At 36.4% G+C, this 20,871-nt stretch overlaps 2 protein-coding genes across 6 annotated transcripts; one reads left to right on the forward strand and one right to left on the reverse strand.

The window, feature by feature from the left end:
* The first annotated feature begins 646 nt into the window (after positions 1-646).
* AnxB9 (Annexin B9) lies at positions 647-15,736 on the forward strand. 4 transcript variants are annotated; one of them, XM_074103371.1, is made up of 8 exons: positions 647-753; positions 1,030-1,071; positions 3,267-3,443; positions 8,472-8,676; positions 9,065-9,294; positions 10,984-11,080; positions 13,182-13,363; positions 14,953-15,736. In XM_074103371.1, exons 2-8 carry the CDS (start codon positions 1,042-1,044, stop codon positions 15,001-15,003), a joined length of 972 nt encoding a protein of 323 aa, XP_073959472.1. In that variant the 5' UTR covers positions 647-753; positions 1,030-1,041; the 3' UTR covers positions 15,004-15,736. The 4 variants fall into 4 exon arrangements, with proteins under 4 accessions (XP_073959472.1, XP_073959473.1, XP_073959475.1 ...); XM_074103372.1 differs by having other exon boundaries at positions 15,325-15,736; XM_074103374.1 differs by having other exon boundaries at positions 15,480-15,736.
* On the reverse strand, positions 15,688-20,532 carry LOC141439197 (DNA repair protein RAD51 homolog 3-like). Of its 2 annotated transcripts, none has more exons than XM_074103377.1 (7): positions 20,362-20,532; positions 20,130-20,260; positions 19,764-19,870; positions 19,270-19,436; positions 18,535-18,663; positions 17,897-18,079; positions 15,688-15,777 (listed from the first exon to the last, which is right to left on the reverse strand). In XM_074103377.1, the coding sequence occupies exons 1-7, from the start codon at positions 20,401-20,403 to the stop codon at positions 15,745-15,747; spliced, it is 792 nt and encodes a 263-aa protein (XP_073959478.1). In that variant the 5' UTR covers positions 20,404-20,532; the 3' UTR covers positions 15,688-15,744. The 2 variants fall into 2 exon arrangements, with proteins under 2 accessions (XP_073959478.1, XP_073959477.1); XM_074103376.1 differs by having other exon boundaries at positions 15,736-15,777; positions 17,891-18,079.
* Positions 20,533-20,871: the final 339 nt, after the last annotated feature.

The raw sequence follows: 20,871 nt of genomic DNA on the forward strand, positions 1-20,871 counted from the left end.
GATTATTTATTTTAACAGCTGTGATTGATTGTGGGTGGGTAGGTATTGTAATTTAGTGTGTAAGTAATAATTGTTATCTATTATTTTGTAAGTATATAATTACTACAACTGACATTGTGAATGCTTTGGTTTTTACTGTAAATACACTGTAATCTTTTAAAAATAAATAAATAAATTATACTTAATGCATGTGACCGATGCCAGTTTTTCGCTTTATTCAAATTAAAAGATGAAAAAGCTTAACCACAAATCAAAATTCATACTATTTTTTGCATTTAGCACAGTAAATTCGCTAATTCAATAAATACCAGTGAATAACGCTACCTACTAAAAATTACTTCTTAAATCATTAGTTTGTAATAAAACATACCTACATCCTCACGCTCACGCTTACTCCTCCCTCAGGCAGGCCAAGGACAGGCCCAAGAAATCTGCAGGGCTACTACGAAATTCGAAAATCGAAGTTCGTGTCGTTCGGTCCCTCTGACACTTATACTATTTAATACGAGAGCGAGAGGGACGGTACGATACGAACTTTGATTTTCGAACTTCGGGGTAGGCCCTCTGTGCTGTCAGTCAGCTTTAATATAATCAGGCCAAAAGTTGCCGATCCCTAGCAGTCGGAGAGTGAGAGAGAAACAAAAACGCTGATACGCGCGCAGTCGACCGACCTCGCCGCGTCTCATTCGTGATCGTGTTTATTTCGGAGTTGCTTCCCAGTGGATTGGGTGTGTCACTTTTGAGGAAAAACAAGTGGGTATTTTTTTAATATTTTACCTTAGAAAACGAAACATTTTATCTTGCGTGATTTTTTATTCACAGTGTTAGAGAACTTTTAAGCTATTTGGTGGATTAAATCGATTGAAAAATAAATTATTGTACAGTAATAAAATTCCGCAACGCGCCGGCCGGTACACACAGTGTTTGCTAATCGGCAAAAGCCGGCCCGCTAGGTGGTTTCTAATGGAAACTTATTTTTAGCACATATCTGCTGAGAAACTGTGTTAATAACAGACTTTGTTTTTCTAGAAATCAATCAAGATGAGCGGCCAGCAATACTACCCAAACAAGGTAAGTTTTAGACCCACATAATTACATACCCACCTACTTTTGGATAGTTCCATCGATTCTCACGGGATGATGTCATCTTCGGGGCAAGGTTAACATTAACATTACGCGAGCCCAAACACATTGCAAAGATTTAAAAATCTTATACTTTCAATTCTTATATGAACCTTGTTAGAGTGCATCCAACTTTTTTTATAATTGACTTTGTAATTAAATATTAGGTAGGTTACCTACTTGCGCAGAGTGATTAACTTGTTAACTGATTTAAACCGTGTTAACGTTGCATTAGCGTTAATTAATTAAGGTGTTAAGTGAAGGTTTTGTGTAGATTTCCCCTAAAAATGCGTCATGGACTCCACCTAGTAATAAAGCTGAAAGCTATTATATATGCACAAATGCTCGTACACGTTACTACTTTGACCTAAATAGCTACATAATAGGCAAGTACTTATTTATAAGCTACTAGGTTGATGGGGATGGGTCAGTCAGTGTAGTTAAGTATTAGTATAACCTATAATGCCTAAGTTAAAAGCAGACTAGTTAGCTTACCCCTCCAATCTATAATAACGAAACTTATAATATTTATTGATAGGTACATAGGTAGTTGCTTGAAATATTCACAGAAAAATAAAACAAATATTTAAGGGGGGGGGGGAGCAAACGTAGTTATTTTGCCGTTTTATGCTAATGTCTAATGTTGTATAGGTACGGAACGGAACCCTTCGTGCGGGAGTCCGACTCGCACTTGGACGATTTTTTTATTTATTTTCCCCGTGCGAAGCCGGGGCGGGTCGCTAATGTTTCATAACTTTACACATCGCTACGCTGCAGTTTCCTCAAATGAACGACGGAACAAAATCAACATTTAATTTTGTATGCACAGCTTTTAGGCCGTGTAGGTACATAATTAGTTACGAACAGTGCAAAGAAATGCACGTCACGTCTAGCCTAGTGAGTTTACCTTGGTGGCACAATGCATAGTGTTCATGCATGCTTGTAATACCTATGCATAATTCAAAGTCAGACCATGGAAACTATGACTATTGAAGTATGATATCATATAGGAAAAGACAGCGTTAACTTAGTATTAAAATTGCTTACGGTATTTACTTCTAATTAGTTATTACTTAAGTACAAAAAAAAACATTTTTAGTACAACCCTTTTTGAGGACGTACTTTTTGTTGACTGTACTTGCATTCTTATCTAATCCACATGTGCTAAATTTTAAGTACATCCTACCAGAAGTGGATCAAATTTGAAGCAAACAAATTTAATTAATAGTGAAAAAAAAACTACTCTTTAAGTAGGTAAGCGTTTTACATTTTAAAAAAAATTGATAGACGATACACACGACGATGACACAAAATAACGATAGCTATAAATGTAAATTAGCTAAAGAAATATACTTATAGGTGTTAACAAATACATGACAACTGTAACCAGTTTATCTGCACTTTCTGAAGTTCGGTTCGGTTCGTCACTTGTTACGAACAAACAAAAAACAATCGACTCATTATATTTCTGATAAAGAGTGGACTTATTCGAAAATGCCGTATACCTACTTGTAATAGATAGAGGTTTACGGTTCGGTTATTGTAGTGAATGGAAAGGTATCTGGCGACGGAAAGTCGCCTTTTTGTGGCGTGTCGGGGTTTGTGAGTTGCGCACTGCGCTACTTATAGGGTAGGGAAAATATTTACTTAAGCTTCGTTTAGTTACAACATGTTGATAGAAATATCCGTGGGAGTTGTGCTAAATTGCGTCGACGAATTCGAGATTCATCATTTATAAATTCATAGCCGCGCGGTCGGCCCAGCAATGAAATGATAATGCCAAAAGAAGGTAGCCCACTTAGAAATTGTATTACCATCCAAAGGTTGAATGGTATTTACTAGTCACAAAAGGTCATTCTGTGGAATTACGCAAATTTCAGGAGGCAACTGATTGCTAATGGTAAAGGGTTTCAGTTCATTAATAGGTGTAGATCTCCGTACATAAACACCTGAGTCAGTCAATTATTTAAACCTTGTGATCCACATTTTCGGCCGACTTCAGAATCTTGAAAGTAAAGGATGTGCGTCTAAGTACTAGGTACGATAGGTATCATATTTTTCGTTTTGGAAACGCCACGAAGCAAAAATTGGGCTGCAGTCCACATTCTCTTCAATACCTGGCTCACCCCCTCTTTTTATTTCAGTGTACCCCCACAGTGTACCCCGCTGAACCCTTCGACCCTGTCCAAGATGCGGAGACCCTCCGCAAGGCCATGAAGGGCCTGGGCACTGATGAGAAGGCCATCATCGACGTGCTCTGCCGCCGCGGCATCGTCCAGAGGCTCGAGATTGCAGAGACCTTCAAGACAAGCTATGGCAAGGTATGTTGCAGCAAACCCTAAAACTTACAGGCGTTACTTTTAGGACCTTCCTAACTTTTACTAAGTTCAATTAGAACCCTTAGGTCCTATAAGTAAGCCTTTAGCTGATGATTACATCCACAATTACATCACATATCTAGAGGAACGGGGCTACCACGATGGTGGTTGGTGACAGAGCAACAAAATATTAAATTAACGGGGTTGCTGTTAGAAGGCATATACCTACATATCCAAAAAAAGTTTCTTGGTAAATACAACACAATACACTAGTACCTTTTCAAAATTAAATATATCCAACTAACCGCTTACTAAGTATGCCTCACACAACACATAGGTAAACAACAAGTTCAATCATGGCATAATTGTTTTCACTTAGGTTACTTCTAAAATTCCACGCCACGAAACAAGCGACACGAAGGGTCAGTAAGATACTTGGACATTAAATTAGGCAAAATAATTTCCTTTTAACGTACCCAGCTACAAGTGCAGAATCTTAGCGACAAGAAAATATATATTGCTCAAACATTTTATTTGCTGTCATTTGGTGCAAATGAAAAATGGACTACGCGAAATTATACGTCAAAGCAGAAAAATAACAATTTGAAATACATCAACAAAGAAAATTGTCCATCCTGAATATCGTCGAAAATGGAATCTTGTATGGTAAAATTTACAACTTTGATGTATGCCGGAAAAAAACGACCACTTGTATTTACGTACCTATGCTCAGAAATATGACGAATTGTAAATATGTTCCACCCGAAATCATTTGTTTTGGGCCTACATATTAATAAAGTTAAGACTTGATTTAGGCAACATTCACTTATTGCTTATTTGATTTTGCTCCTAATTTATAATGGACAATATTCAATTTGGGCTCAATTAATTTACAATAAAAATAAATTTGGTATTAAATATTTTTCAGCACAATTACATTTTGACAAAATGGTTGATATTAATTTTGGTTCAAATTAAAAAATGGTCAAAATGGTCAATTTAAATGTTTAACTGTGTGTTTTAAATGAAATGAAATTAAATATTTATTTGCTGGAATACGTTTGCATAAGGTCTTACAAGTAGATATCATCAGGAACAGTATTCAGTTTAAATTTAAAATACTGGAATAGTGGGGAATAGTGTTATTTTGCGTTTTGTCGGAACCCAACCCAAGACTGCAAGGTGCAAGTTACCACATCAGAAACATTACGTACAATAATTAATGTTTCCAACTATTAAAATTGATCTCAACATTTACAACAGGTCGTTTGGTTCTCGTTAATGCGTAAAAAACTAGTTACGTTTACTTCTTTAGGTAAAATTCCTTCGTACAAAAACTCAAGTCGGTAACTCATACCGGAATTGTAGTAATCATAAAATATTTAAACCATAACCTTAGTGTTTTTTACGTTAAAAACACCAGTCAAAAACCAGTCACTGATAACATCAGCCAGCCTCAGTGACCCTGGACAATCATCAACCTTACTCATTGCTGGCTGATTCACACAAACGCAAAACTCATTTGAATGAGGAACTTACGGAACTATGAGACGGGTGAAATAAGCGTGAATCAGTTTACTATTTCTAGGAAAACAATCGTCCATTTACCACTTAAAGAAAGAAATAAATAAATAAATGTTTGTTTGCTTAGAACACGTACAAGAAGATGATATTTAAACAAAATTGGTTACAGTATTCAGCCGATACATCAGCATGCAAATTATAATAATAAGTATAAAGTGAATCAATTGGTAGAAAATAATAATAATATTAAAATCAAGATTATGTCTTCATATTAAGTTTTAACTTTGTATAAAATTGGTTTTCCTGTATATGTCAAATTACAAAATAAAGCAATAATAATAAAAAATATTAATAACAATATAAAATTTGAAATTAGTGATAAAAAAAAGAGTAGTAAAAAAGTGAACAATGCCAATTACGATACAAAACTTAACTTAAGACATTTTCTATGGGATATGTATACCAACCTATAGACGTGACGAGAGACGCGATATTGTCCCGATATGAAATGTAATCCCCATTCAAACATAATTGAGATCCTAAGTATACCTACAAATAAGTCTGACGTAATTTACCGTGAATCATTTAAAACTGTTCAACCTAGCGAAAAATTCTACAGTATTTGTATTTATAAACACTTTTATCTACTATACTAATACTTTATGCAGGTTATCAGTTGTTTGTCAAAGGTTTTTGTTCCAGGTAAATTATAAAAAAAATGTGTCTATCACTGTAAAAACATTGCATTGTTGCATGTGCTGCACTTTTTATAATAATGCAAATAACTGTTACCCGCGGCGTAGAACTCGTTTATCGCTCTTTTTGTTTTACCTACTTGCAGCTGCGTCTAGGGAAATTGGGAAATTTGCCAACATTTTGTCAGTCACCGAATTTAAAATGACATATTTATGCAGGATACCGACCACAGCAGCATACAATCATCTAAAAGTTAGTGCATATACTTTCCGACCTTCGTCCTACTGTTCCGAATCAACTTATGAATTAATAATTATACTAAGTAATTTAAGTAAAATACTCACCTATGACTATGAACTAAAGGTACCTACCTACTTAATCGCGTTTTCTCCGTGAATGTACCTATTATCTGTTGTTGAACGGTTATCAAATGTTTACATTATGCTGTCATGTCCTTCACGTACCTATCACCAACTTTACAATGTTTGACTCAGTCTCGGATTACCTACACTTTATCTACGAGTAGACGTATGTATTAAAAAGAGACATTCCATTCGCGAAACTATATCGCATGAAAGAATGTTTATGTGTAATTAACTTTACAGTTTGTATGGATGGTTGTATTAGAATATTGTTATCGGGTAATCAAATTTTAATAAGATTATGAATGGAACCATCTGATATACTCGTAAATAGTGAATGAAGTCTCTAATGATTATGTTAGGCCCTGCCATAAATACGCGAGACAGGCGGCGTGTTTTTTATTTTATTTTGTTGCGTGTGCTGCCTGTTAAGGTAAAGGCAACCACTACTGTGCAGATAATAGATCATGAATGATGACTACGAGACTGAAATGAGACAGATATATTGTGACTACAGAAAATATCTATTTAGAATCTATTTAGTCGTGGCCGGGACACTAGGGGGTAGGGTATTTGTAGGGAGGCCTAATTCAAAAAGAAACAAAACAATAATTATGTACTTATAGCGGGCAAACAAATCGTATCATCGTATTTTAGCTATCTTTCTAGTCTTCTGGCTCTATTTACATGCTTTTATCACGATTCCATAATGGTTTTAAGGTGCTACTATTATATATACCTACTGTCTTATAAATTAATTATCGACATCCGATCAGAGTTACTGGCATGACAATATATACCTAGGTAAGTACAGCCACAGTAGGTACATTTTTATCCATGCGTACCCGATGTCATTTTCCTCGTATTTCAAGCGTCATATTCTTCAATATTCTTGCAATTGCAATGACTCGTCAGCCGTTTAAAAAAACAATAATTACATATTAATATTTCGTGCTAGGTTTTTCCGCGGAAAGCGCCCGATTTATAGAAACTGGTTGAGGATATAATTAAAATTAAAACCCGTTTTACGGAAATATCTAACTCTTCAACTTCTGTTTGCGTTAACAATAACTTTATTCTGTAAATTCTTTCTAACGTGAAAGGTCAGTTTAGGACATTATCCCATGCCTGGAAGTAAAGGATGTTATTGTACCTGTGCCTTACCTACATCATTGCAGAAAAGCTAGTTTGTTTTCGTTTATTTTAGGTTGACAAAGTAATCTGACAGAAAAATAAGGACACCAATGATTTTATAACTAAAGATGCGTTATATTATGCTCACAAAACAACCGAAAAACATGCTCCCAACGCTGCGAAAGCACACTCACACAAACACATACACGCATGTTCTTTTTGATCTCGTTATGAAAAACATAAATACCGTCGTCATTTTCTTTAACGTCACATGAGGCTAGAGACTCTAAAAACATATTTTCCAATTGTTTACCTCTTTTAATATACCTACCACCGCACGACACAATTAACGCTTGTCGTAGCATGCGATTGTTAAAATTAACCTCAACGTTCAGAACTGGTACCTAATGGCTCATTAATCATCAAGTATTCTAGAAAACAGTTATTGAACTAAAATAACACAACTCTTGTTAAACTATGCGGAAAACCTAACAGAAGTAGGTACGTGGGGGATATTCTCGTGACATTCCTGTCTGTACGCCTACCACCTACCTACTTAATAGATTAGAGATTAGTATAGGTAGAATAAAATTAGCTATAAGAAAAGGTTTGGTACTTACAATTATTAACCCTTCAAACAAACTAATTTTAAATAAATCTGTAATACAAATAACCCTGTATCCCTTACTAAATATATAAATATCACGGGACAATCCACACCAATTGACCTAGTCCCAAAGTAAGCTTAGCAAAGCTTGTGTTATGGGTACTAAGCAACGGATAAATATAATTATATAGATGGATACATACTAAAATACATATTAAACACCCACAGAACCACAGACCGGAGAACAAACATTAGTATTTTTCATACAAATATCTGCGCCGACACGGGAATCGAACCCGGCACCTCAAGCTTCGTAGTCAGATTCTCTAACCACTAAGCCATCTGGTCGTTTAATCGTCTCATCGTCGTGGTACTAATATTATAAAATTTATAAACGCGAAAGTACCTAACTGTCTGCCTGTCAGTTTGTCTGTTACTTATTCACGCTTAAACCGCTGAACCAAATTAGATAACATTTGGTATGAAGATATAAGAATAAGAATTCGGAAAGGACATACATTTACTTTATTTACAAAATGCCTGATATATACTGTAGTCAAGTCCAAAATTAATATTAATAATAAGAAAATCTGTATTTCGCATAAATATAAGTACAAACATGTTCATGCTAAGATGAAAAAGAGAAAATGTACCTAAATATAGAGGAGCAAAGTACGCTACAACCTTTACCCATCTTTCTATCCCTAGGACCTGATGAGCGAACTGAAGAGCGAGCTCAGCGGCAACCTCGAAAATGTAATCATCGCCCTGATGACGCCCCTCCCCCACTTCTACGCCAAGGAGTTGCACGACGCGGTTGCCGGGATGGGCACTGATGAGGAAGCCATCATTGAGATCCTTTGCACCCTGTCCAACTATGGGATTAGAACTATCTCCGCCTTCTATGAACAGCGTGAGTATTTTTTTTATGAATAAAAAAAATTGGGAATTGATGGGTACGAGGATTTTGTATGTAGTAACCCTCCTTCGGGCAGTCGGCTAAAAAGGCTTTTTTTTGTTGAATCAGTTTCTTTACAGTATTTTCATTTTTCTTTGAAATACTGCGTATTGCTTTTAAATATGTTTTTCCTGGTGATTTGACCTTACTTTTGTAGGTAGTTTCCCTTAATGAAAATTTAAACTGGCATTAAAGCCGAAGAGTATATTTCTGCTAAAAAAAACTAGGTCTATGGACATTCCAGTTACAATTATATTGGAAATACCTATTGGATATATCTAACAGTGTCGCCACGTTAAAAATACAAGACCACTCGACAAAACAAAAAAATCTTCTTCACCAGTGTACGGCAAGAGCTTGGAGTCAGACCTGAAGGGTGACACCTCGGGCCATTTCAAGAGGCTTTGTGTGTCTCTCTGCATGGCCAACCGTGACGAGAACCAAGGCGTAGACGAGGGGGCTGCGAGGGCCGACGCCGAGGCACTGGCTTCCGCCGGCGAGGGCCAGTGGGGCACTGACGAGTCCGTCTTCAATTCTATCCTCATCACCCGCTCTTATCAACAACTGAGACAGGTAAGAAATACTTAATTTAGCTAATGAGGGCTATCGCGTGTAAATTCGCCGCTAGAGTTGAGAGTTTATGGGTGAGCTACACGGGTTTATTTACAATTAGAATAATTTTGTGAATATTTTGCAATACTTACCTGAAATTAATTATGGCAAATATGCGTTACGGGGCAATGAATGCCTGTGTTTTGAGACAGTTTTGTCTTTCGGAAACCTTTGTCTTCCCTTTTTTCTGAACCAAACGAGACTACGCAACACTGTGGCATGCTCGATATTTTATGGTACGGTTTTAAGGTATTCAATATGATTTAAATGTAAATTTTGTTTTCTCGCCCGTAATAACAAACTAACCACTATACTTCAGGCAGGACCTTTGTGTACAGTAGCGCCAACTGGTGAGCGCGAAAACGGTAACCTTCATTACATCAAGTAAACAGGGCATCATTTTTGCAATTGAATTAATACTGAATATTTTTATTGTAGAAACACTGGAACGAAATGCCAGTTGTTTAAATTTGAAATTTGAAGCAGAGGTAACATCCGTTTTATTTTGTGTTAATGTTTTATAAGTAAAAAAAACCATGGTTGGTTCAAGCCTTGATTGCGCATACATTTTTGACTTCTTTGTCGTGAAAAAGACAGTATTTTTAATTTTTTCCTACTCTTTTCAAATTCAACAAAGTTTATTTTCCACTTTTCCATCTAGCTTTTTTGTTTCCTCGAAACAGTTTAAATATTCGCTACGGATCCGGTGCATCCGGTCTATTTATAATTAACGCAATTCGAAGGATACTTACTAACTAGTAACTAAACTACTTCATATTGTTAAGTATATTTCTTTCTGAGAAATCCACTAGTATTTCTTGTATTCCCATCTCAGTGGTTTTTGTTGCCGGTCAGGCAGACCGTGACCAATACGCTACTATTCTACTATTTTACAACACGTTACTATTCTATTTTCATCTCGGCCTCATATATAATGATCGGCTAAGCGAATTGGTATGTGATAAGGTCCATAAACTTTATATTAAACGATCATATCAAATCACTATACAATTACAATTCTTGTTATTTACATTTATGCATTAGGTAACATTTTCTCCTAAAAAAGTGTTGCAAAAATCGTTACGCAGCTCGATGGAAAATCGGCGTAAATATCTATTCGAATTGTAGGTTGCTATACAAGTACCTACATTGAATTGTTACAATTTGACATTAAAGCTTTAGTTTTGACACCTCGTATTTATGAATTAAAATTTATTGCACACACGTCTATCTGTCCTCTGGTTTACCTAATCAATGTCACCAAATAAATGGAACAATCAATTTTATCACAAGCGTGGCGTGTGTCATTCGTTTCATTGAATGCCCAGACTGCAGATCATCAATTATGTATTCTTTTAAGTTGCAAATGTGGCATTAGGCAGGAATGCTCTGTTTCACAGAACAATATGATTGAATAAAACATACGTTAGGTAGCGGTTATTTGTATGTAATCTTGACATAATATGCCAGTCACTTTTATTACATCGGTTTGTCTAGTCTTTACTGACTCACTCAGTTTTTCATTACGGTTTTCGATCAAGCTAATAGAAATTTGTCTAAAACGGCGAAATGTACTACTGCAAACTGGGAATCACGACATTACAAGCAAATTTGTTGTTCTAAACTCTAAATAAATCTTTTTTTAAACAGATCTTTGTTGAATTTGAGACCATCACTGGCAAGGACATCGAAGAATCCATCAAGAAGGAATTCTCTGGAAGCATAGAGAAGGGCATGCTCGCTATTGGTAAGTTAATTGAGCTGGTTACCTATTTGAACTTACAACAACTATTATGAACATTCACTCATCAAAAGTGCCTAGAGATATTTTTTATGCATAGACTTTGTCCAGGAATAATGAGTATTCCAAGATTTTTTATTAGTATAGTTTGAATAAGAAATACAAATTCATTTGTCTCGCACAGACAAACTAACCGCGTCCGCCTACACTACATAGAAAAAAAAATGTGATAAATAATATGACGTGTTTTGTGGTTGCCCTGCACACATGCCATGCAACTAAACATGTTCATTGAGTATTATCAAGGACCATATATACATGTATATATATGGTTCTTGGTATTATTAATTAAATAATAATATTTTGCCATCGTAAATTTACGGTCAAGCGAATGATAGACTCTGGTCGACGAAAGCTGTCCACGCATTTTTTACGAAACTTTAATCTGGTATCATTTTTGAGACTGTCAAAATTGATATATTGCCATTCTGATACTTTCATTTTGATATAGCAGAAGTGCTATAAGGAATAAATTAATTATTTTTTGTTTAATCCAACCTCCTACCATCCTCAAAATGCAAAATGTTATAAGATTATGTTAGAAGATATATATATTCACTGCCAATCTGGTCAAAATGGTCCAAAAATTGATGCATCTGGACTGTACGTAAATAGTCACCCACAAAGGTCATAAAATTAAACAAGGGTCTCCTAAAGTGCATCATCAACTTTCACACATTAGGTACTACATGAATTTTGATGCAGCTTGAAGAGTCCAGAGTATAATTTAATATCTGGAAAATTTAAATAATATTTAAGTAAGTATCAACAGCGTTTAATCAGTGTACTTACAGCAAGTGTTGTCAGCCTCATTCTTTTTTATTTGTCGCGGTTTCTCGTGGAAAGCGTTAGCTGGCCAGAGTCCAGTGTGATTGATTATAATTTAAATGGCGGTAGGTAGCTGCAAAGAGAACAAACTTTTGATATTTGGTTCCCACGAATAGTGAAAGATTGAAACTATTTTTTGTCGCTTTTAGTGCCAAAAAGAGCAATATTCTAGAATCTCCAAACAGCAACGAACAATTGAAATGACTGACGTAGCAAGGTCAATGTTGTTAGTCATACGCAGGAAGCGAAGTTGATGCGGCCTTGCATTCAAACCACAGAAACATTCAACTTTTTGTGAACCTAATACTACCTGAATTAAAAGGTCGCACTTCAAAAAAATAGAAATAAAAACAAATGATCCCGGCCGATGATGTATGATTGTTACGATTTTGTAATAGACGCTGAGTTATCACAACCACAAACTCAGGTATTTAGGACGTCATCAATAGTGTATTGCACGTCTATTTTAATGTCTTTGTATATCGGAGGTAATCTCTGGAAACACTGAACCGATTGAAAAAAAAACAATAGAAACCTACACTGCTTCAAATCTCTAAAGGACAGAAAGACCCGAGAATTACCAAAATTCCCGCGGGCGGGACGCAGACGTACATAGTTGCAATACCATCCGTTAGATTAATGTTCAATCAAAGCACCTATCTATCTCGAAGCACAAAGTTAATCGTAAAGAACATCTCACATATGATGTATTGCTATACATATCATATATATACCTATCGTTCCACGTTTCCGACGAAACAAACTTCGCAACATCACAGGTCTTCAATCAAAGAGACTTGAGTCATATTGACATTGATATTAATTGGATAAGGACTAAGGACGATTGAGACGTTAACTCTGCGGGGTCACAACACAATAGAACTTGATACTTGGTAGCGTGATTAAGTTCAAAGTTCAAGGCTCCGCTAAACAATTTGTAAACAATCGTGCAGGATTGAATTATAGCCTTTATAGCCTTATGCTTTAGAGCCGTTTCCGAGATCCCCGAAAATACAATAAATACCTTACAGACTAACATACATACCTATAATCAATAATATTTAAAACTAATTAGGTCACAAAACGGCGTGAAACCGTTGAGTCAGTCACCGTCCCCGACGTCGCGACGGCGTCGTGCGTTTTGATTTAACAAACTTAGTAAACTTACACCAAACTCTTCAACTTCTGCCAGAGATGTAATCTAATTATTTTTGTACAGTTAAGTGCGTCAAGAGCAAAGTGGGCTTCTTCGCTGAACGTCTGTACTACTCGATGAAGGGTCTCGGCACCAACGATAAGACGCTCATCAGAATTATCGTGAGCCGCTCTGAGATCGACCTCGGAGACATCAAGCAAGCTTTCCTCGAGAAGTACGGAAAGCCCCTTGAGGAGTGGATCGCTGTAAGTAAACTCTTTATGTTTACACATTTTTGGAAATTCATGCTAATCATAATAATCTGAAGGTGGTAATGATTTCCTTAAATGGGCGATTGTCAAAGCTTCTTGTCAAATATTTGGTGTATTTCTGCACTAAAGTTTTATTACTTTACTTATGACGACCGGGTTCGATCCCCGCTCGTGGCAGATATTTGTATGAATAATACGAATGTTTGTTCTCGGTTCTTGGACGTTTAATATGTTTTATACTATGTATTTACTATATAATTATGTTTATCCGTTGCCTAGCATAAAATACAAGCTTTGCTTAGTTTGGGACTAGGTCAATTGGTGTCAATTGTCCCATGATATTTATTTATTTATTAACTCCAAAGTAAAAGGTACTATCATTTAAGTACTTTTATTTTTGATTTGATATTTTATATTTATTTTTACCTATTTGTGTTGCTATATTGTACTAACACCAATTTTGTAACGGCAAGGCTGTATGCCATTAATTAACGTTTTAATTAACACTAACGCAAATAAATATCACTCGCTTCTGCTTATTTGTATTTTGTTATTATAATTAAAAATGTTGGTTCATTACTAACGTGTTACAAGTGTTCAAATTTTTACAGTAATTAAATTAACAAATATTTGTTTATCACTAACTGATTACTAACGTTTCATAAACCATTCGATCATAATTAAATCAAAATCACATTCACATAAAAAGAGTCCACATATTGGTGTTACTGGTAATGGTGTAGGTAATTAGGTATATCTTTCCGACTGCACGAAATACTTTTATAACTTAAGAAACTGACCCATAATTTTAGAAAGATCTTTCTAATATGAAGTAATCAGCATGAATCAATGTATCTTCACCAGCAGAAAGAAGTCATCATTCACTACTTTTCATTATAAAATCATCAATGGAATTATAATTTTTATCAATATACAGATCTATTTATTATTGCTATATAAAATGGCTCGGATTTTTGACTGAATCTCTAGAATCGACTATAGGGAGTACTTAATAACATTGTCGACATTGTTTGTGATTAATTTGTGTTCATCTTCAAAATCGACTGGTTTTGGCTAACACGTGAAGAAGCGTGTCGGCGCGCACCGAACGTGGCGTAAATTTGGCTTCGAATGTATGTGGTTTGTCCAAATTGTTCTGGCGTTTAGAAGATATCCGTTTTGATTACAGGGCGACACTTCCGGGGATTACAAGAAGGCTTTATTGACCGTTGTCGAATAATTGTGGGCACGCGGGCAGGACAACGATACAAATAACATGCTAGTTCCAATATTTTAAGTTTACGTCAATTGCTGGGTTGTAATGTGATCTGATAGGCCATCGGCGCATTGTAAACAAAACTGCCACCTCGCACATTACAAGACAGTTGTGAGCCAGTTTTGCGGCCAATGTCGCCTTTAAGTTAATTTATTAATAACGATCTGTATATTTTGTTGTTCATAGTCATGTAACACTTTCTTTGCACTGTACATACATTATTGCCTCGCTAACACTACATGCATGCGGAGAGGTGTCCCGTCTCTGCAGTTGAGTGTGTTCTCATGAGTAATTATTAATTTTTCAGGAGGAAATAGCAGGCAATCTGGGCTACCTCCTTTCGACAATGAGTTACTAGAGCCCCGCGTGCTAATACAGTCATAACTCAGTATTACGAGCGGCATTTCTTTGTATAATCTAGTGCTGTGTGAAGAAAGTAGTCGTGTCACAATATATTTTACTATCATTATTGTATATCAATGTATGATCACTTTAATGTGCATTTTAAAGACATTCTTGTTTTAAGCTAATCTTTTACAAGTAATCTCGTGAATGATATTTTGATTCTTACTCGTGCTTCTTTACACGCATGGTTTGTTAAAAACTCCAATAAAATTGTGGGACAGTTTTGTGTTAAGTTTGGCTTGAACTACAGCTTCGTTTTCGGTATTGTTTACAGGACGACCTTAACGGCGACTTCAAGGATGTGCTAGTCGCACTTTGTTATTAGAGCCTGCATATTATTTAGGCAGATTTATTTTTGTATGAATATGTTTAGACTTTTAGAGCATGCTTTTGAGGTCCATGTTACAAGTGCAATGTAATGTTTTCCAGGACGATACAAAAGGGGACTACAAACGCGTGTTACTCACTCTCGTTTCGTAGGAGATCGCATAATAAGACTACAAAATGTTATGAATTGGTGTTGTATTGTATTGCATAAGCTAAGTTCCGATCTGAAACTGCCTTTACATTGTATAACTGTTGAGATGTTAGAAAAGCTTGATATTTTTGTGAAAATGAGATATTTATTGATGCTGTAGTTTCGTTTACAATATATTTACATAATTAATTAAACTACGTTTAACTAATTGGTTGTTTAATCTATGTCCCTGATCCCGTCCTCGGTAATCTGAAACAAAAACTAATAGCATAAGCACCTTAGACCGGCACAATAATGAAGCTGTTTTTTATTGTCGTATAATAAAAGAAACGAGTAGCTAAAGTTGGTATTATTATACAGCAAAAGTAATTTGCATGTAAGTTAAGTACAAATGTATTTTTTGTCGCTGTGCACGACTTTTCGTGAGGATGAGTTGTGGCAGACCTACGCGCATGATAGTGAAACGTATCCTGTTACAGTGACTCTCATTGGCGATATCCACAGCAAAATATGATTTGCGCAAATCAATTTAAACCGTAGGTATTTTTTTTTTTATCAAATGGATGGAAAACGATTGGGTCTCCTAAAGGTAAGAAATCACCACCGCCCATAAACATCTGCAACACCAGGGGTATTGCAGATGCGTTGCCAACCTCGAGGCCTAAGATGTGATACCTCAAGTGCCAGTAATTTTACCCGCTGTCTTACTCTCCACGCCGAAACACAACAGTGCAAGCAATCCGAGCGGACCTTGCACAAGGTCCTACCACCTGCAAAAGGTATTAATAGATATGTATATTTTGCACAAGTTTATTGTTCTATCAATTTGTATATAATAAATGATTTGCTAACGAATTAAAGAACGTAATCCTGGCTGCTAATATACTCTTATAGCTATTATGAAATAAAACTCATGACGATAAAATTATACACCCGGGTCGTTGCACACCACATTTTTCAATCGTGCCGCCGAAGCGTTTGTATCGGTAAAAACGCGATACGCACGCGAGTTGTATGGCTGGTTTAGAAACGCGGTGTACAAGGCTCTACTAATATTTTTGCACTCAGCGTCAATAAGCCATACCTACCTAATCTTATGATGACAGCAAAAGTTTGCAACATCTTTACGATACCATATTGATGGGATCTAAAGATTATTCCCAAATGTTTATCCCGCTTCTAACCAAGCCAAGCGGATTGATTTGTAAACAAAACTTCGAGTTTCTTGCCGGTTTCTTCTCAGCAGAGATTTTCGAACTTCGAACAGAGGGCGTTGGAACCGGCAATAGCTTTTTAATGGAAAGGGAGGATTAAAAATGTAACGGAGGTAGCTAGGGCGGAATCCCTGCCTAACCATGCATTTTTACGACCCTCTTAGGAGTATGACACCCGACCCTGAACATCAGTAGTTTAATTACGCCTCTTGATATCGCAGTTAGATGTGGAGGTTTCTTATGTGTCTCTAATAGAGATACCATCAGCCAAATATGTGGTCTACCACCCTAAAGTTGTAATCGTTTGTATGTCCTAAAAAAATAATGCCAATAGAGTGAAAGCTCGACTTTAGCGACATATTAATTTGATAGGAACTTGTTTAAAAATTGATAGACCACTTATTTGGCTGATGGTCTCTACTACGACAGTGCTAAAGTGTCGAGACCTCAGTGCCCTTAGTGTAAGTTCTCGGTTACAAAATACGTCTCGATCGCGTTCGCGTTAAAATCACAATTTGTATGCAAACACGAACAGCGCCTCTAGCAGAACGTTTGCGATGTTCGTGTTTCCATACAAATTGAGATTTTAACGCGAACGCGATCGAGACGTATTTTGTAACCGAAAAATTACACTAAGGGTACAGTATAAGTCTTAGCTGTAGGCTTGTTTCCACCAGAGATGTGCGAGGAATGTGTTTTTCATGAACTAATAGAAACGCTCTATTTACCTACCTCGCCTCGCTCCGCTCAGCTGTTTCGACTAGAGATGTGCTGTGCGAGGATAGGCGAATGAAGCGTTAAGGTGGTTTTCCACCGGCGAGGCGAGACGAGACGAGAATTGAAATTTGTATGGCAGCGCCCGCGGCCGCGGGCGCGCGAGAATGCTTGTATATATTTCAATTCTCGTCTCGCCTCGCCGGTGGAAAATCACCATTATGGGCGCCGGGATAGGGGTGCAAGAAGTTCACCTATCATAAAAGAAATTAATTAAAACTAGACTAAGATATATAAATAGAATGACACCTATAAATGCACCTCCCTATACGAGTATGCAGCTGCAAGATGCAATGCACCCTTCTAAAAATAATCCTGCCGGCGCCCATGACTGTTTCTATTGGTTCATGACAAAAACGGTATTAGTCCTGTACCTGTACCTTGAACCTAGCGACAGCAGTGGGCGCGTCATTGCTCTTGAGCAGCAACGCGGCGCGCGCTGCGCCGGCGCCGGAGAGCAGCACGCGGCGGCCGCAGCGGTGCGCCCACGCGTCGCCCAGCGCGCCCACCACCGCGCCGCAGGACAGGCCCACGCGGGTGCTCATCTCGTTTGTTAACACCACCTGGTAACATAGCACATGAGAATAAATATTAATCCGGATAACACGTCTTAAATCGAGTTTAAGGGTTGTAGCCGCGCGAGCCGAGCGGTGTGTTGCAGATGATAAGATAGATAGATAAAAAACTTAATTTCCACAACACATACACGGCTTAGTAAGTAACAAACAATTGTAAAGTAACATAAAAATTATGATGACTTAAAAACTAACATTTACCAATTTAAGAGAGCCATGCGATGATAAGGAGAATAGGCGCTGACTCAGCAAGCATGTACAGTCAGCTGCAGAGAAAGGGTATTCTAGAATGAGGTTCAAGTGGGTGGGTCTATTGACTTTTCTTGTGTTTTTGTTCAATTATGTAATTGTTAAAAACTTTAACTGCCGGCAGCGAACAGACTATAGATTGATCATGAATTACGTTAGTTCATCATTCATGTTGCATTCATTGTTGTACTTACAGCAATCTGTTGTTCCATAGCCAATCGCTGCAAATCAGCCATCAGTCGAAACAGCAACCCTGTCCTCTGCTTAGCTGATATACCTTCTTTGAAGGGAAATGCTATAGAATCTATAGCTATTAACTTTATCTAAAACAAGACATATGAAATAGAATAAGAATGTTTGTATGATGACAAGCTGTTCCTACCAATAAGTTCAATTTATTTAAGTTAATACAGTCAATAACCTAACCAACAAAAAGTTGGAAAATCCCACTTTGTCACTTCAAAGTTAATTATCTCAAAAACGGCTGAACCAATTTTGATAAAACACATCTAAGAACCATCGCTAGAAAACCTGCTTTCAAATAAAAAAACTGAATTCAAATCGGTCCAGCCGTTTAAGAGCTACGGTGCCACAGACAGACACAGACACACATAGTGGTCAAACTTATAACACCCCTCTTTTTGCGTCGGGGGTTAAAAACAGTTTATAGCAAAGTCCCAACAGAATCATAAATACCGTAATAACACTGGTTATATTGACCAACCATATTCAACAACCAAATATTGCTGTCCCTTCAATGCATTGCATGGTTTTGACTGTATGTTGACCGTTTACTTTCTCAACCTCATATCTGGCCACATTAAATTGCTTTAGAATCACCTTTATGTTAAGTATAGTAGAGTATTGGTTTGTTTTATACAATTCAGATAAATATGAGGTTGAGAAAGTAAGGAGTTGAATGTATTTACATTTGGATGTTCTTGTATTAGTTTAGGTAATTGCTTAATGCTGGCACAGAACTTCTCTAAACCAATAGCATTAATGTAATGGATTTTTTTCAGTGCATCCTCTTCCTGAACAGCAATGCTTGTATCCAAAAGACTCTGACATTTGCTTAGACTTGCGAAGAGTATTTCTGAAAGAAATATTCCAATGATTCATTATTCTTGCCAGCACAACATAGGTCCAAATTAAATTCAATTCAATTTTCATTCATAAATCATTCAGTGTAAAACAAAGATATGTATGTCAGCCAAATAAGTGGAAACAATAACTTCCTATTCCTATCAAATGCATAATGTAGCTAAAGTCGAACTTTCAAGTTGACATCTCTTATCAACATTATTATTTGCAAACGATAATCCACTTTAGAGCCATAGACCACTTATTTAGCTGCTGGATTTAGACAACAACAACAACTTAAGACAGTGGTAGCTATTAAAAGTAGCAAATAATGTCATACCTTTAAATCTATGTATATTGAAATTTGTGTTTGTATCTACAAACAGAGCTTCAGCACTTAACCCACCAAGAATTTTTGGTATTTGGACAGATGCACAAAATTGTAAACTAAAACAGCAGGTAACACAAACTTAAGAAAAAATTCAGTAAGTGGGATCACACAAACTATATACTAGGAGCAGTTGAAGCAAATAATAGATGGACAGCAAATGATGAGGACACAAACTAGAAGAGAATGGCAAAAGCAAAAGCATGTTTATTAGTGAAAAGTGGTGGAAAAGAAGTGACAGTGATAGCAGTGAACACTAGTGACGATAATAAACTAAGCAAATAATTCACAGGATATGATATACTTTATGAAACTTACCATAGCTGTGTTTTACCCGAGCCTGGGAGTCCTATCAGTTCTGTCATGGAGCCCAACTGGATACCATCGTTACCAAGTGCATTATCTAGGGCTAGGCTGAATGAAGGTATCGAAGGTGAACCACTCTCTCTCTTCGAAGATAAAACAGAATAATTTTAAAGTTTAACAAAAACTTGCACTCATAACTATAGTTCGCTTCAAATTTTGAAGTATTAAGTAGTATTGTACCTACCTGCCATAATTCCGTCGCATTATATATTTTAATAGCCGACATGCCTTAAAATGTTAACTAATTACATTCTTAATTACTTCGTTCCTACAAATTTAATGTTTTTGTTGGCATAAACTGCGTCAGGCCATCGGCTTTTTAAAATTTCGTGACGTACTGTGACAGACAATGACATGACATTTGATATTGAAGTGTTGCCATTAAGATAAAAAATAATAATTTTAAATACTGGTTTTTGCCGATAGTGCCATCTATTGTTGAGTAGATTTGTTTTTTTTACATTGTTTTAACTTGTCTGAATAGATGGCGCTAACGCTACTTTTTCGTTTTACTACTTATCACTAGATGGCAGTTTGAGAAACGAACAATAATAAAACAATATTTATTGTTCATTTAAGTTTACTCATTCAATAATACATCGGAATTGTTTTCCTATTTTAGAAGCAACACTGCGTGGAAAGATAACAATAAAGCTACCACATTGGTATTGTAAACATGATTGTAAACAAATCT

The sequence above is a fragment of the Choristoneura fumiferana genome, chromosome 20 (genome assembly GCF_025370935.1).
Source record: "Choristoneura fumiferana chromosome 20, NRCan_CFum_1, whole genome shotgun sequence".
NCBI classification, from domain to species: Eukaryota; Metazoa; Arthropoda; class Insecta; order Lepidoptera; family Tortricidae; genus Choristoneura; species Choristoneura fumiferana.

Excerpts from the sequence above, each read along its gene's own strand:
- AnxB9 (XM_074103371.1), top strand. The coding sequence starts at position 1,042 with ATGAGCGGCCAGCAATACTACCCAAACAAG. Across the intron at positions 3,444-8,471 it reads TCAAGACAAGCTATGGCAAG|GACCTGATGAGCGAACTGAA; the intron begins GTATGTTGCAGC and ends TTCTATCCCTAG. Across the intron at positions 13,364-14,952 it reads CCCTTGAGGAGTGGATCGCT|GAGGAAATAGCAGGCAATCT; the intron begins GTAAGTAAACTC and ends TTAATTTTTCAG.
- LOC141439197 (XM_074103376.1), bottom strand. The coding sequence starts at position 20,403 with ATGTCGGCTATTAAAATATATAATGCGACGGAATTATGGCAG. Across the intron at positions 18,664-19,269 it reads TAATACAAGAACATCCAAAT|ATAAAGTTAATAGCTATAGA; the intron begins GTAAATACATTC and ends GTCTTGTTTTAG. Across the intron at positions 18,080-18,534 it reads CTATGGAACAACAGATTGCT|GTGGTGTTAACAAACGAGAT; the intron begins GTAAGTACAACA and ends CTATGTTACCAG.